This window comes from Ciona intestinalis, unplaced genomic scaffold, assembly GCF_000224145.3.
Source record: "Ciona intestinalis unplaced genomic scaffold, KH HT001081.1, whole genome shotgun sequence".
Lineage (NCBI taxonomy): Eukaryota > Metazoa > Chordata > Ascidiacea > Phlebobranchia > Cionidae > Ciona > Ciona intestinalis.
The window spans coordinates 32,250-49,786 of NW_004191402.1; the positions used below are offsets into that span (position 1 = coordinate 32,250).

Sequence of the window (17,537 nt, forward strand, 5' to 3'; positions counted from 1 at the left end):
ACAAAGAAATATCTACGCTGACCTGCGCTGAACAACGCTGGGTGTAGATATTTCTTTGTTTGTTCTTTTAACTTCGAGCAGAGCTACGGTGAAGGCGCTTAAAAGAACGAACAAAGAATTAAATACGCCAACTAATTGTTTCTTTGTTTGTTCTTTTACACTAAGACGAGCTACGTTGTAAGCTCAATTACTTCCGGCTTAACACCAACACCAGATTTGTTGCTATCATACGTCTACGTAAAGTAGCAAACAAACACGCAATAGCTCTAACCCCTATATGCGCACTAACACTATAATGACTATATCAACATAACCGCCAACCGTGCAGGATATTTAACGAATAATTCGAAACGTGTGTTTTTTAAAAAGGGTAAAAACATTTTAGGCGATCTAGCTGTCATTTAGTCGGTACGTCCGGCTCACGTTTTTGTCATTACTCGATTTCTATAATGTCACTCACGCTATTCATGTGTCACTGTGTGTATTAAATGTATACTGGACCATATGTGAATACGCGGTACACTGTTTGTCGTTTATTTCTAATAGGTATACTGTTTGTCGTTAATCTCACGAACCGGTACACTGTTTGTCGCTTATTTATATTCGGTACACTGTCTATCGTTTATCGCACGAACCGGTACACTGTCTGTCGTTTATCCCACGAACCGGTACACTGTTTGTCGTTTATTTCTATTCGGTACACTGTTTGTCGTTTATTTCTATTCGGTACACTGTGTGTCGTTTATTTCTATTCGGTACACTGTTTGTAGTTTATTTCTATTTGGTACACTGTTTGTCACTTATTTATATTCGGTACACTGTTTTCGTTTATTTTACGAACCGGTACACTGTTTGTCGTTTAGTTCTATTCGGTACACTGTTTGTCGCTTATTTCTATTCAGTACACAGTTTGTTGTTTATCTCACGATCTGGTACAATGTTTGTCGCTTATTTTCTTTTCTCTGGTGCACAGTCTGCTATTTAACTTTAAATACGAAACCCTGTTTACCGATTATATTAAATTTCGGAAAATTCTTTTCCGTTTAAAAGCGTGATTTCGTTAACCACACTAATCTACGGTGTACTTCAAAAAACAACCACAAACGAACCGCGCTAACCTGTTATACTTGTTTAGATTCTCTATCTCACTGACTTTCCGAATAAAAATCACACACTATACACTATTACCGTAAAGATTTCCTTCTTTGCCCATCGAACATTTTTTTCTTGCCAACCTAAATATACACCTCGTGCAAAATCTTAGTGACTTCTAACCGAACTTTGCTCTTTTGTTTGTTTCCTAATTAAATCACCACTTCCGCCGAGCGAACGCTTGATAAAAACACTTTATGACGTCATAATGCCTTGTATGACAGCAAAGCACGTCTTCCGTTAAGATTGGTGAAACATGCATTTGTAGTTTTTGTTGAGTCATGAGGATAGTTTGGCGTGCAAACGAAAATACATCTCATGACGTAGTTAATATATGATTGTACGTGAAGGAACAAATTAACTTCGTGCTCGAGGCTAACTTAATGGGTAGTGTTTTGTATATATCTTATGTGGTTTGGTATTGAGGCGAACTTGTATGTTAATTAGCGTACTAACCGGAGCCGTTGCTTAGTGGTTAGCGAGCCTTTAATCAACGGGTTGTGGGTTCAAACCTCGACGGTGCTACCGTATGTGTCTCTAAAGCTAAATTAGCAGCCAAACAATCACCGAAAAAAGTCACACGTGGTAACTTGTAAGCGGGCACAAGGTTTGAATTACAACACCCATGTTATAACGACTGTCTTTTTCCAGCTACGCAAGGATAAAGTAAAATACATTCCTTCATTTACAACAGCTTAAGAAATTTGACTGTAGGAGTGGATATAAATTATAAAAAAATCAACAGACGCAACACTTTTTAGGTTTTGCATCAAACACACATTTGGTAAATATTTATTAGCGTACAAATCTTGGCTACGCTTTACACTTACTCATATACAGTATAAAAAATAATAATCCATCAACATGCTCCACTATCAGATAACACGTATCTTAAATCAACTGATTCGATATTCTGTTTAAAACCTGGCGAAGTTTCAGTTAGTCTATAATCGTCCTTAAGTAAATCTTTAAAAAGTGGATCCGCTACGACGGAATTTCCGTCATTTCCGGCATTTTCCACCCATTCCGACGGCGCCATTGTTTTACTGAAGAAAGCTGTAAATTGCTGGTAGCTTGACGGTTTGAAATAGTAGTTGTTCCAATCCACCTTTGGAACGGAGTTGACCCAAAAGTCACCCCGACCATAAAGGCGAGCTGCTGTGTTTGTAATGTAGATAACGTTGTGTTGGAATGTCATGGTCTGGAAACGAAATCATTGCTAAAAAGGCCGCGTAAAAGAGTGGACATAGTATTTAATACAACTTATTTATTCATGCATGATGGTGAAACGATAGTCATTATGACACGAGTGTTCTGTTTCATAAACCTCGTGCCTGCTTACGAGTTACTAAGTATGTAATTTCCCAGTGATATTTGTTTAATGTAATTAAAAAAAATGCAGCGCAGGGCTTCGAACTTGAACCTCTGGCTAGAGTCAGGAGCACTATGTACTGTGTGACGGCGCATAGAATAAAATTAAACTACTTTGCTACTCGGTGAGTCGAGTCTTGAATCCAGTACCCATAGCACTACATTATGAACCGTTACCTGTCTAGGCATTCTTCCATCGTCTCCCACACTCGGGTTACAAACACCGAAGACACGTTTGGGACTGATGTGATAAATCATATTGTTCACAGCGATGTTGTTTTGTCCACAGTGGAAGTTAACAGCGCAGTCTGCCAGCTTGTAAATCCAATTACGAGTAACTGTCAGAAAAGACGCTGAAATCGGGTGTTCGGTTTTACACACACGTGCCCGCTTATGAATTCCAACGTATATAACATTGTGGGTAATTTTAGGGAAGGGGTTTGAATTTATGGCTGAAAATTTGGACAACTCAATACCCAAATGCTATTAAGTGTCTTGCGCAAGGACAGGTACGTCTACAATAGCAGCAGCGACCACCCTTGACCCTCAACCCAGGTACCATGGAATAAGACAGGCGCACGAATCATCGGTTCCACGACGTCGCATGCCACCTTACCTGATACTGAAGATGCAGCAGTGTCAGTATAAACACCGATGGCCCCGTAGTAATAAGACTCGGAATTATGAATTGTGTTGTTCGATATGAGTGCATGGATATGACAGATCGACATGTTCTGTAATTAATATTAAATTAAGGATTTTAAAATCGCATACTCAATTTTTAGGGTCTCTTCTTATATAGTGAAATCACAAGATGCATTTATACACCCCATGCTCACTGTCGAGCTATACAATGGGTGTCTTCTTATACACCAGGCGCACATGGTGTATTCATACACCTCGTTCACACTGTCAAGTTATAACATGGGTGTCTTCTTATACACCAGGCACACATGGTGTATTCATACACCTCATGCTCACTGTCGAGTTATAACATGGGTGTCTTCTTATACACCAGGCACACATGGTGTATTCATACACCTCATGCTCACTGTCAAGTTATAACATGGGTGTCTTCTTATACACTAGGCACACATGGTGTATTCATACACCTCATGCTCACTGTCGATTACAAATTATCTTAAAATGGGCAAATTTTCCGCGCAACAACACGAGTTAAACAATTTGCATCTACGTCATAAGATTGACACACCCGGTGCTGAGCGCGATTAAACAGGAAGAAACAATGACGTCATAATGATAAAAGCGCTCAATATCGGATGACATGTTTTTGAGTCAGAGAACGGTTGAAGCAATTCGTTTTATGATTACAGTCTCATTAGCATTTAGGGAAAATATGTTTTGTTCATCGGTAAACTTTTTATAGTAAACATAAGGTGTATGATTACACCATGTGTGTCTGGTGTATAAGAAGACACCCATGTTATAACTCAACAGTGAGCATAAGGTGTATGAATACACCATGTGTGTCTGGTGTATAAGAAGACACCCATGTTATAACTCGACAGTGAGCATGAGGTGTATGAATACACCATGTGTGTCTGGTGTATAAGAAAACACCTATGTCATAACTCGAAAGTAAGCATGGGGTGTATGAATGCACCATGTGTGTCTGGTGTATAAGACACCCATGTTATAACTCGACAGTGAGCATGAGGTGTATGAATACACCATGTGTGTCTGGTGTATAAGAAGACACCCATGTTATACCTCGACAGTGAGCATGAGGTGTATGAATACACCATGTGTATCTGGTGTATAAGAAGAAAAATGTAATAGTCTAGGCATTTGTACCAAGGTTCGAGTTATATATAGGATAACGAAAGTCACCTGAGCTATCCCACAGTCCTGCATATTAGACGAAAGGTATATCCCGCCAAAATCATTCAAAATCCCGTTACCATAGTGATGTACGTTGTTCTCTGTGACGTAGAATACGTATTGACCAGGTGTGACGTAATCTTTAGTAAAAACTTTTTGCCAACCGACCTGAAAATGAACGTTATAAGGAGACACCTTAATTAACATTGCAATTCAATAAGATAGATACCGTTAGCAAATAATATCCAAAACTACCCAGCTCCATTATTTACAGTAATTTCTTTAAAAGTTTAAAAATGATTTTTAAGTAAAACATGGCTTATTAAATCTGATTTTAAACGCTATATTTAAAATCTCGAATATTTGATATTTCGCCTTCTCTAATTTTCTATTAATATGTTTCATTATGTTATAGTACTTGCTGTAAAACAAATCTGCCTATACCGTTCCATTATTTGTATTCGAAAACCAGCATCAAACTAGAACAGAAATTTTGAATTTTTCATTTTATATATTTTTTCAACTTACTCTAATCCCGGCGTATGACGACATGCCGACGTTATTCTTTGACACAACAATATTCTGAACTCCTTTTACGTGGATGCAAGTTGGCTGAAAGTTTTATTAAGATTGTTGGTGTAAAAAAAGTTAAAAATTAATAGAAAAGTTGCTCAGTTACATACGTGGTAATTCGTAAACGGGAACGAGGTGTATGGAACAGAACACCCGTATTATATCAACTGTCATTTTCCCAGCAAAAACGCTAGTAGAAATAAGTTCTACTCATTTACTAAATAAAAAAACTTGTAAAATAGGAGTGGCAACCAATAATGATATAAATAACCAAACCAAAATTCTATTGTATATCCTTACCTGATACATGCTATAAACACCACATCCCACAAACGTATTTTGTTTCACCATTATATTTCTTGGTGCATATTCGTCAGTTGGATCGCTGTTATATTCTACAGTGAGCGCTATGTTGCCAACATCTGAGAACGTACAATCAGTAACCTGGAAAAGTTATAATAACAATTAAATTTTAATATAAAATTAAAACCGTATCATATTTTTAAAGTGCAGACTTTATTGATTTCCATCTTAGACAAATAGTTTAAAACCCAATTAATTGCATAAAATGCATGAAGTACATAAACACTACTTGGCGAATTTGTTTTTTTAATTTACAAGCGCTGACTAAAAATGATAGTTCTAACACACCATACAAGCATCTTTAACTTCATGATTTTTCGCACGCTTAAAGTTACATATATGGTAACTCGTAAGCAGGCACGAGGTGTATGAAACCAAACACCCGTGTTATTAGTCCTACAGTTGCGTGCGACGATAAATAAATTACGTTTTACATCCATGCAAAACTTCCTTACTCCCATATTTTTGACCATATTGGTAAAGATACCAGTATAACCAATGTTGGCGAATTCGCATCTTTTAAACTGGATTCCATCACAATTTTCAAGTTGTATAAGACCAGGTCTTCCGTTGTAACCCGAGAAATGGTTGTCGTGTGAGTGCTTGAAGCTGAGGTCTTGGAAACTCAGGTTTTCAACATTGCGACCTGAGATATATGGATTAGAAGTAAAGATAGCATGGGTTACCAATAAAAGACCAAAATGACGTATAAATCTTCAGTAAGTTAATAATTTTTGTCACTCCCATGCCCACAGTCAAGTTGCTTAAGCCGTTAGAGTATGTAGATAAGCAGATATGACTTTTGTTTAGTTTTTCACTAATACTTAGCTTGTTTAGGTATTAAGTGATGCAAGATTTTATTTCCAAATTCGTATTTTACCAAGAATAAAGACCGGTGATTGCGCCACGTACACGTCTTCTTGCTCTAGTGCGCCGTCTGGCGGAATCAGATAAAATCTTTGACTGTCTGAGTCGCAGTAAAATTCGCCAACCGTATCAAGTTCTAAATAAAATACGGGTGTGAAAGACTCACTTAGTTTATCTTCAATGTAAAGAGAGCTGAGTAGTCCACGCTTCTGTACAGTTTTATAGGTACTGCCAGGTCAGTTCTTATTTTATAAAGAAACTAGAAAAGGTACGAAACATGGATCATTTCTCAACATTGCAACGTTTTACGCGTATAAAGTTACATTTATTTATAACGTTTAACGCAGTCTCAATACCTTCAAAAATATTTTCCACCACGAAACGAAATCCCGATGGATTCGGATGCTTTCCTACTGGGAACCGAAGCTTTTTTTGAAAATGTACTGAGTTCTCTTCCATGTCGACGTGACTAATTACTCGCCTTTCCGCCGTCCATGCATTGAACACGAGGATCTCAGCTTCGGTGAGTCGGTACCAGTTCGGGTTGATGTCGCCTTCGCTAAATTTGAATCCCCAACGGTTTTCGCTTGGACAATGACGCTATAACGTATTATTAGATGATTCAGACCGTTTAACCCACTGAAGTGAGCCTCGAAGCAAACATTCTCGGTTTACAAGAGCACACCCTTAATCGAAGCCACCACGGTGAGCCTTGAACCTGGGAGCATCCAGTTACGAGGCACACACTGAATCGTAGCTACCACAGTGAGCCTTGAACCTGCGATCCTCCAGTTACGAGGCACACACTTAATCGTAGCCACCGCAGTGAGCCTTGAACCTGGGAACCTCTTGTTACGAGGCACACACTAAATCGTAGCCACCACAGTGAGCCTTGAACCTGGGAGCCTCTGGTTACGAGACACACACTGAATTGTAGCCACCAGTGAGCCTTCAGTTACAAGCAAACTTTTTAACCCTCACCTGTGTATAACCTCCACTTCCTCTTATATTACATTTCTTTGTTGGTTTCAATAAATCCCTCATATAAAGATAAGGACCCCACCCTGTGAGATCAGCACCCGTCCATCTATCCAGGTTTGGCTTTCTGTATTGAATAAAATATTACTTGAGTAAAGTCCTTAGGCTACTTATGCCTGATGAATGTGTTTTACAGGTATCGATTTTCAACACATTTACAATCGCTTTGTACAGTTATCAATTTACAGGCATTAACTTTTGACATCAGTTCGCCCTCCTCAGTGTAGGCCACAGTGGTGGCGTCAAAGTCTTTACCTTGCTCTTACGAGACGTTTGCTTCCTATAAATACATGCGAAGAACATGTCCCGTTAAAATGTGCGGCGTATATTGTGTGACGGTTTGTCTGTGAGAAAGGAAAAAAGTCTCTGCCGCTTATTTTCACAGCTCCAGATATTAACGGCCTGTTTCCTTTACTGTTACGAACACCAATGATTTCCAGATTGGAATCCTAAAAATTAAATAATTCATAAAAAATGTTACGTTACAAACACTGATTGGGACTAGCGCCGTCGTTTCAGATCACAATTTGTTTGGTACATTGTCAGTGTTAAAAGAGCTGGGTAGTCCACACTTGTGTACAACTTTATAAACACTGACAGTTCAGCTCTCATTTGCACCTCCAATAAGAGATTTTATAAACTATCAACAATAGGGTCTATAAAGTATATGCCAAACACCGTGTTACAATTCTTCCGATATTACGAAATTAGATTTACCTTTTCTTTTAAATTGATGCGCTTATTGACGTGATAAACTCCTTGTTTAACAAAGAGCCTTGCTCGTTTGGTAAGTCTCCTTGCACGTTGGATCCCTAACATTGCGCCACTTAGTGTCTTAAAAGGTCCGGTCCCGTTATCGGAAATTTCCCACTTTCCTGAAAAGGCATCGTCGCCATTGGTGGCGTCCAAATAAAATACGTCGACGTCATGATCACGTGGGACGAGGTGGATTCCCATTGGTTGATTCGGACACGACCTCTTGCTTTCGGTAAAGTTTTGTTGCTGGGAAATAAATATTTTCTTTCAAAGGTTTTGAAGTTTATAAAATTAATGCGCTTAAAGTAGACCAACATCTAAATATTTCTTCAATCGACCTTCCAATAACGTAATACTATAACTTAGATATTTATTAACAAACTCAAAACGTTTAACTTAATTGCTTACCAACATTAAGCATATCAATGCCAACAAAATGCCTAAATCGTTCATAATTTGGTTCACCGCGCTTTTAATTAACACTTTTTCCCAAGTAGTTTATAACCGTAGCGTGTTTTAGCGACTGTCGTTTTGCAGCTAATCACTTTCGTTTCGTTTATGTAAATATCCTGATATTTCTTAGGTTATTTAAGCAGGTATATACAATTATGCTACGCAGTGCTATGTGGTACTTCTTAACACTCTGACGAGATAAAGCGATGTGTCTCGCGTATTAAAATATAATGGGTGACAAACAAACATGTTTCCGTCGCTTGGCCTGTTTCTTATTGGGTTAAACCACGGGAAGAATAGACAAGGATTTGATGGTGTATTACAGGAAATGTTATATAGAACGGTTGTAATGTATAAAAAAAACAATACAGTTTGCGGAAGAAAAAAAGGGTATAGAAGGGGAGGGGGAGATAAAACACCTTTAGCACATAATATCCAAATATCTCGATCGTATTTTAAACAATTACCAACGGTCTATGGGAGACGTGAGAATATGGTTTTGAGGTGTATGAATACGCCATGTGTGCCTGGTGTATAAGAAGACGCCCATGTTATAACTCTACAGTGAGCATGAGGTGTATGAACACAGCATGTGTATCTGGGGTATAAGAAGACACCTATGCTATAACTGGACAGTGAGCATGAGGTGTATGAATACACCATGTGTGTCTGGTGTATAAGAAGACACCCATGTTATAACTCGACAGTGAGCATGAGGTGTATGAATTCCATGTGTGTCTGGTGTATAAGAAGATACCTATGTTATAACTCGACAGTGAGCATGAGGTGTATGAATTCCATGTGTGTATGGTGTATAAGAAGATACCAATGTTATAACTCGACAGTGAGCATGAGGTATATGAATTCCATGTGTGTCTGGTGTATAAGAAGATACCTATGTTATTACTCGACAATGGATGTTGTGTAAGAAATATTAAAACTCATACTATACCATCTTATTGCTTTACTTACTTGGTCTGTCATTACTTGACTTCTCAAAAACAACATGGCCGCCAAATAACTTCCAAGAAACGCAAAGTTTATCATTTTATTTATCACGACCAGCCCATTATCATTAGAAAAGTCTTGCTTAAGTAAATGTGTCCGTATGTTTAAACTGTCTACTGTACACCAAATTCTGGCTAAAATTTTAATAACATTGCTTATAAACTGTGAAAACGTTAGATAGGCCACCTCTAGCACATATTATGTCGTGTTTTTAACAAAATATCAAAGCTTTTTCACAGTGACTATATATAAAACTCTGTATGCACTTTTTCATGTGGACAAGTGGGACGCTAAAAGAGAATATAAAAATAGACCATCTTCCTTCATCCTACTAGACAAAATATATAAGTTTTAATCGCTCGACTGTACAGTAACTTTACTTTGCACAAACCACTCATGTCATTAAAGCTTTCACGAAGACATAAAAACTAATCCAACTAAATATTAGAAAAAGACTTCTGTAACATTTACAATATTTGTTACACTACATATTCTCCAATAGAAAAGGGTATGTAGTGTCGCATTCTACTGTATATGGATAATTGTTAATTCAGACTTCCGTCGTCTGCTATGCAGCTGTTGTGTTATGTCTTGATAGATCGCTATGTAACAAACTAATGCAAGTAGAAACACATATGAGACATTCCTTTGCGGCTTTAGTGCGGTGGTAATATAGTTAGCGCGCAGGCCTAAAGCCCAGGGATGCCTATAGTTAAAGACTTGTCAGTGTTACCATGTTAGTGTAAAGGAACCTTCAGGGTCGATTGCTATAACCCAGGGTCCATTGTTGTTTGCCTAAATTGACAGCCATACATAAAAAAATGAAACAAACCAAAAAATATTATCACCCGCCAAGTAACACAATACACATCCGTGTTATAACGACTGTTTCCGGTAATGCAAGGATAAAATAAATTACGTTCATTCATTCATAAAGCAATCATTCATATGTCGCAGAAACAAGATGTCAAAACAGAACAATCGTGCCATGACAACTGTATTTTATAGGTGATTTTTCCCAAGCAATTCAACCACAAATATTATAAAATAAAACCAGATGTGTCATAGAATGGGAGAAGACGCGACACCTTTGGCACATAATATTTAAATATCCTGATCGTGATTTAAACAATTAACAACGGTTTATAGGAGTTGTGAGAATACGATTTTATTCATTCAGTTTTCTTTGTTTACTACCAAATGGGAGAAAATACAATTAAAGGGTGTCACATCATCCCAATTATTCTTTTTAACCAATTCGCCCACGAATAATACACTATACAACCTTTATTTCTTATAGAAGAAGATGATTAAACAAAATAACTCCCCAGTTAATAATAATAAACTTTCTATATGTGTCATAATTATAAATTAGTGGCGCGAAATTTGCTTTAAACTTGCGTGCAACCGTTTTGAAAGATTAAATGTCTCAAGTTATTTTGAATCTCTCCGAAAAAATATATATTTTGAGTGATACAATACCGAATTTGCGTGAAATACGGCAAAATACTGAGTTTTTCAAAGAAAATTGATCACAAACATAATACTGCAGCCTGCAGAGATGCAATCGGAACATCATTTGTGCATTAACTGAAAAAGAACCACGGTAAGTTTTGTTGTTTGATTGTATGGGCTGTTGTTTTTAATAAATTAAGTTGGTACTAGTGAAGAATTTGACATTACGTAACAGATTAGTCTGGTGGAAAGTGTTAAAGTTTTGTAGGTTGGATGACTAAATATATCTTTATTCTCGCGTAGCCGGAAAACGGCAGTCGTTATAACAGTAATGCTCTTACACCACACCCCAGCTTACGAGTTACCAAGTATATTACTTTGCGGGTTTTTGTAATTTTTTAGTTTTTATGTGTGGCTGAGTATTTAGATTAGTAGTTACTAGTTAGGGCGTACCATAGGTTATATGAGTTTTAGTTTTCATGTCCTATGCATGTTTGCCACTCCCATGCCCACAGTCGAGCTGCTGAAGCTATTGCAGTGTGTGGATAAGCAGGCATGACTTTTGGTTGGTTTAGTCATTTATATCCTTGTGGGTGGGAACTTGAGTGACTTATCCATGGTTGCCACTTCCATGCCCACAGTCGAGTTGCTGAAGCTATTGCAGTGTGTGGATAAGCAGGCATGACTTTTGTTTGGTTTAGACATTTATATCCTCGTGGGTGAGAACTTGAGTGACTTATCCATGGTTGTCACTCCCATGCCCACAGTCGAGTTGCTGAAGCTATTGCAGTGTGTGGATAAGCAGACATGACTTTTAGTTGGTTTGGTCATTTATATCCACGTGACTGGGAACTTGAGTGACTTATTCATGGTGAAAATTATCCGTTTTGTTTAGGACTGAAACACTGTATACCTAATTAAATGATTTAAAGTGTGACAATGGTTTATTGTTTATTATTTATTTTAATAATGTGTTTATAAAAGTATCAATTTCAAAAGCACATGTCAAGTAGTAGGAACGCATGTTTAACACAGTAATAGTCACAGTTCATTTTAACATAGAAGCAAACACCAACAACAAAATATTACATTGATTGCAAATTTTCAGATCTTAATTGGCGAACATTATTTTTTAAATTTTCTATTTTGCAACCCTCCATTTCAATCCCAAAGTCTTTTTCTAAAACACCAATATTTTCAGGTATAATGATTACATTTCTACCACACATTTGCTTTTCTGTGGGGTAGAATGAGATAAATGAATAATTGGTAATGCAGCCTGTTCGTATTTGGTTGCAAATAGCTTGGTAGATGTCACACTGCGGGTTGAGGTTTGATTCTTCAGTCCTGGTAAAAGAAACAAACAATAAAAAAAAATTCAAAAAAGTTTAAAAAAACACCTAATAAAAATAAATCTTTTAAAAAATATTTAAACGAAGCTTAGTGAAAAATAAAGCACAGTGAAACATAGTTGTTAGGTGTCTATACAAACAAGCAGAGCCAAATTATATTGCATTCACCACATTAATCAATGAGGTTCCCTATGTTTGACAACTATGAGTGTAACTGTATTTTAACAATGTCACCCCAGATTTTACCCTGTTGTTAGGTGTCTATACAAACAAGCAGAGCCAAAATATATTGCATTCACCACATTAATCAATGAGGTTCCCTATGTTTGACAACTATGAGTGTAACTGTATTTTAACAATGTCACCCCTGATTTTACCCTGCTGTTAGGTGTCTATACAAATAAGCAGAGTAAAAAGTATATTGCATTCAACACATTAATCAATTAAAATTGTAATTCAAATTCCTAATATAAAACTCCTAAACTGCGAAATTCCATTTACTTTTAAGAGGTTTAGGTAGAAACGTTACACCCAAATAAACAAAAGAAAAGTTATTTAAAAATTGACTTTATATTTAAAAAAATGAAATTAACTGCCAGTAGTATTTTACTCACGGGAATCCATATTCATGAGCAGGTACAATCACAATCACGTGATCATACTCGTGTATATGATCGCATACCCATGCAGGGGCACCAGACTTCCGTATTTCATTTAATCTCCACAAAACGAAATCAGGATGAAAATATTTAGAGAATATATTTGATATATTTCTCCCAGCCTGGCTGTTTACTAAGTCCTGGCCGTGAGATATATTTGTCACAAATAAAACTCTTTTTCTTGCAACAGTTTGAGAATCTTTTCCAGCTAAAAAATATAAAATGTTTTTTTGATGTATTTGAAATGGTTACATTTTTACCATTTAGTATTATGTCAGTTTTAAGTACAATGTTATGAATGAATGAATGTAACTTGTTTTATCTTTGCGTGGCCGGAAAACGACAGTCGTTACAACACCAGTGTTCATACACCTCGTGCCAGCTTCCTAGTTATCGCGTATGTTACTTTGTGGGTGATTATATTTTGGAAATTTTTATTTCATTTTTTATGTATGGCTGATATTATAAAAAATATTATTAGTGAGCAGTGGTTTTGAACACTATGTTCTCACAGTCGGGTTAAACCTATTGCAATGTGTGGATAAGCAGGCTATGCTAGGCAAGTATTATAGCAAAGTCACATTAAAGAGCAGGCAACTATAGCTTTGTAAACTTGTTTCACCTCTTCTGCATTTCCATATCAACAACGTCGATATTATGAGAATAAAGAAACACCCGATGATTGCAATATATATAGAACTCAATACAGAATATGAAGGATCTGCAGCTAATATAAGTGTTTATAAATCAATATAAGTTACTAGAAAACTTATTTATCCTCATATGGCAGTAAAACAACAGTTTTAATAACACGAGTGTTCTCTTTCATACACGCCGGCCCGCTTTCAAGTTACCATTGATTAATTTAGTTTAAACATTTTTCATTTCATTTGTCTTACTTGTTGAGGAAAAAACACCTGTGTTCGTTACAGTTTCAATTTCCGCTTGCTTGCAGGGCACTGTAAGATTATTAAACATAAAAAAAGCAATTTGCAACATTTTACAATTTTTTTCAGGTTGAAGCTGTTCGTTAAAACCAAGCCAAAAAATTGTACCATATAAGTAAAAAAGCAACTTAAATGCACTTAGGGGTCTCCCAGTGGGTATTTGAGATTTAACTTTAAAACAAGCTGAAACTAATATTTAATATAATTACATCAATTTTTAGAAAAATTAAAATTTCACTGATTTCTTAAGTTCAGTAATTTTTCAGCTGCATTTAACTTTAGAACAAGCCATAAACATTCAGTAGTTTCAATAGTGCTGAAACAACATTTATATTACCTGCATGGTTAAAACATGCAGATTTTTGAGTAAGTTTTGTCCAATTTAAGTTGCGTTTCTTGAAGCCTCTGCAGTTGACAGTATCTTGTATATCTGGGCATCGGCAACCTGTTTAGTGAAGACTTCTATTTTATTATCTAAGTTATTTTACCAATGTTAAGTATATTTTATGCAACATTTGCAGATTTAAATTTAATAAATGAAGAAATGAATAAATAAAGCTACAGGCTCGCATGGCCTGAAAATGACAGAGGTTGTAAACTTATAACACAGGTATTTTTTGTTTTGTTTGATACACCTCGTGCTCGCTTACCAGTTACCAAGTATGTTACGTTGTTGGTGATCATTTTTGGAGGATTTTTTTTCTTTTTTTATGTATGACTGATAAATGATATAACCTGTAAGTGACACCTGGGTTGGAGTATTTGCATTCAAGAGTCTTGCCCAAGGACACATACGCCCACAATGGTAGCAGTGAACCCATTACCTCTGGGCTAGAACCAGGCATGCAAACCACTTTGCTACGATGCCAAACAGAGTATGTGAAACACAACACCTGTGCTATAATCTATCCTTGCCACCCTCAGTACAAATAAGTTACATTGATTCATAGAAACAACATAAATTGACATGGATATAACATACTTGGAATCCTTATCCTTGAACAATCATATAGATTTTCAGTTTCTCTTCTGTCAATTGGGATTGTCTTCAGGTATATCATATACCATGTGGAAGGGATTAATCGTGTTTTAACTCCATAACACATGTAGTTGGTGTGTATCTGGAATGAACAAGAATTAGGTTATTTATATCCTTGTGGGTGGAAACTTAAAATGTTGCTAAAGCTATTGAAGTGTGTGGAAAGGCAGACATGATGATTGGTTTTGGAATGTTACTATATTTAATTAAAACAAATAATATTGTTGTGAGTAAATCTCAGTCTAAGATAAATTTCAATAGACAATAACATTTAACTAAATAATATGTGCCTAACATGGGTAAGCAGGTTATAAACCAACAATTATAATATCGGCGAGGTGGCAAAGTAGTAAGCGCACCTGTCTTCAACCCGGAGGTAATAAGTTTTAAGGCTCGTCGCCGTTACCATTGTGTGAATTTCTGTACTTAGGCAAGACATTTAATGGCAATTGCTCCAACCCAGTGGTCACTAATGTATTGACCAAATTATCAGCCAAACATAATAAAAACATAAAAGTTAGTTGGTGTACCCATCAGTAAGGTGATAACTTGTACCTATTGCCTAAACATCTTCCTATTTTAAATATAATCACCTATGTAATATATAACTTACATCATCATATTGATATAAGTTGTCCAGTTTTCCCCCAACGCTAATTGTAAGTCTCGGGTATTGAACACGGTGTATAAGTTGTAAATAATATCTTCTTGTCTTTTTCTCCAGGAATGTAATCTCTGTAAATATGGTATTGAGTACAGATTGTTCTCTAATCACATGGTGGGGCAACGACAGTCGTTATAACACGGATGTTCTGTTTCATACACCTCATGCTTGCTTATAAGTCATCCTGTTTGCTTAGTGGTTTTAACTACAAAGTTTTAAACATAACAGTTCAAATTATTCAGGGTACAAGTTAGCAGCAAAAACATTACAGCAAAAATTCTGTTACTTTGACACGCAAAGTTCAAACTACACAATTCAATCTCATTTATTGATTTAGGCAAAATGTCCTTATACTAAAAAATACCTTGTTACAGGAATATGAAATGTATGGTAACGAAAAGCAAAGGTTTATCCCTCTAGAAAAGATTTCACAACCTTATACTTTCATTTGGAATCGATTGGAAAAATTGAACATTACATTGGGCACTTGAGAAATCTAAAATTTTAACCTGACTGCTCTGATTTCAAACATTATATTCCATATATGAACAAGAGAATAAAAAATTAAAAATGAGTTAATAATTATAAAGCGGCTGCTCTGATTTTATGCATTATACTACAAACAAGAATAGAAAAAAGAAATTATTTTTATTCTTTATATGAATAAAAATGAATTAATATTTATAAAATGACTGCTCTAGTTTCATCGTTATACTTAAAACAAAAATATAAAAATGATTCCAAAATAAAATCACCTTTACTCCACGTTATGTTGAGAGCCAAAGCTTTTTTTCCATCTCTATTGTGGTGTTTGTACCACTTGGTGTCAGTAAAGTGAGCAATAGGGGACGAGGGGAGGGTGTTGTTGGCGATCAATTGGTCCGCTGCAAAAAGTTTTGGGTTAAACGTTTTAAATTAATAAGAATTTTTGAAACATGTTATCACTTATTACTTAAAATATTCACTTTCATATTCCTATACATGTATGTCCTTATACCTATATCAACATTTTAAAATGCAGGTTCATTTATGAATGAATGTAACTTATTTTTACCTTTTGCCCGCTTACTAATTACCATGCATGTAACTTTGTGGGTGATATTACCATAGCTTTTATGTATGGCTGATAATTTGGACAACCTATCAGTGACCACTGGGTTGAAGCAATTGCCGTTAAGTGTTTTGCCCAAGGACACATTTACCCACAATGGTAGCAGCGTGGGACCAATTATTCTCAGGTTACATTACAGTTACCTATGCCCTACAAATGCATTTTATTTTTTTTTTGTATTAAAATATAAATTATAAAATTAAATATTTCAATAATTTGCAGTGCGAAAATATAATGGAATTCTCAATAAATATATTTAGAAGCGAATTGGCGTATTGACATAATTTATAAATTATTTATTGATTTTTAGTTTAAACACTTTCCATTCAATTCATCCATGTTAATATTGATTTTGAGGTCATTAGTATAGACAAAAGCTGCTTTCATCTGTTTTGAACAGATATAAAATTCCTCCTATGGTAAAAACTGTCGTAACCAGAAGTACTGCAAATATGCATTGTGAAAAAACAAAATCACACTTTATTTATATAAAACAACAAAATCACACTTTACTTATAGTTGGTTTCATTTGAAAAAGTAAGGAATTGACAACCGATATAACGTTTGAAAAGGCCAATATATCATTTAAAAGTTTTTGGTTACTTGGTTTAAAAACCATGTTGAATTTCCACCTAGTGGTCACTAATGAATTATCCAAATTATCAGCCACACATAAAAAATTCTCAACAAAAAATGATTACCTACAGAGTTAATTAAAAGTACGTGGTAACTCGTAAGCAGGCACGAGGTGTATAAAAACAGAAAACCCGTGTTATAACGACTGTCCTTGCCCGCCATGCGCGGATAAATAAGTTACATACGTGGTAACTCATAAGCTGGCATGAGGTGTATGAATCAGAACACTCAAGTTATAACCACTGTCATTT

The 17,537-nt window shown here is 35.9% G+C and overlaps 2 protein-coding genes and 2 long non-coding RNA genes across 5 annotated transcripts in view; 1 reads left to right on the forward strand and 3 right to left on the reverse strand.

Moving 5' to 3' along the window:
* Positions 1 to 629: 629 nt before the first annotated feature.
* The window catches only part of LOC113475611, a 23,224-nt gene continuing 6,316 nt past the window's right edge, over positions 630 to 17,537 (reverse strand). Inside the window, exon 2 of the long non-coding RNA XR_003397366.1 lies at positions 630 to 1,636. This is a non-coding gene — a long non-coding RNA (uncharacterized LOC113475611). The remainder of the gene's footprint in view (positions 1,637 to 17,537) is intronic.
* LOC100180729 lies at positions 1,907 to 9,607 on the reverse strand. Its single transcript, XM_002119300.5, has 13 exons — positions 9,388 to 9,607; positions 7,924 to 8,208; positions 7,462 to 7,655; positions 7,150 to 7,273; positions 6,525 to 6,768; positions 6,182 to 6,304; positions 5,757 to 5,947; positions 5,239 to 5,382; positions 4,894 to 4,977; positions 4,375 to 4,533; positions 3,140 to 3,257; positions 2,701 to 2,861; positions 1,907 to 2,353 (listed from the first exon to the last, which is right to left on the reverse strand). The coding sequence occupies exons 1-13, from the start codon at positions 9,460 to 9,462 to the stop codon at positions 2,012 to 2,014; spliced, it is 2,244 nt and encodes a 747-aa protein (XP_002119336.3). The 5' UTR covers positions 9,463 to 9,607; the 3' UTR covers positions 1,907 to 2,011.
* The window catches only part of LOC113475610, an 11,011-nt gene continuing 4,424 nt past the window's right edge, over positions 10,951 to 17,537 (forward strand). Inside the window, exon 1 of the long non-coding RNA XR_003397365.1 lies at positions 10,951 to 11,029. This is a non-coding gene — a long non-coding RNA (uncharacterized LOC113475610). The remainder of the gene's footprint in view (positions 11,030 to 17,537) is intronic.
* Positions 11,702 to 17,537, reverse strand: part of LOC100178362 — a 9,822-nt gene continuing 3,986 nt past the window's right edge. The window contains exons 2-9 of one of the 2 annotated variants that reach the window (XM_002119344.4): positions 16,295 to 16,423; positions 15,489 to 15,610; positions 14,819 to 14,957; positions 14,174 to 14,281; positions 13,789 to 13,848; positions 13,512 to 13,616; positions 12,845 to 13,097; positions 11,704 to 12,225 (exon numbers count right to left, since the gene is read on the reverse strand). In XM_002119344.4, coding sequence (XP_002119380.3) covers positions 11,964 to 12,225; positions 12,845 to 13,097; positions 13,512 to 13,616; positions 13,789 to 13,848; positions 14,174 to 14,281; positions 14,819 to 14,957; positions 15,489 to 15,610; positions 16,295 to 16,423 — 1,178 coding nt within the window. In that variant the 3' untranslated portion in view covers positions 11,704 to 11,963. Of the gene's footprint in view, positions 12,226 to 12,844; positions 13,098 to 13,511; positions 13,617 to 13,788; positions 13,849 to 14,173; positions 14,282 to 14,818; positions 14,958 to 15,488; positions 15,611 to 16,294; positions 16,424 to 17,537 lie in introns of both variants that reach the window. The other variant, XM_026839954.1, reaches the window with a different exon arrangement.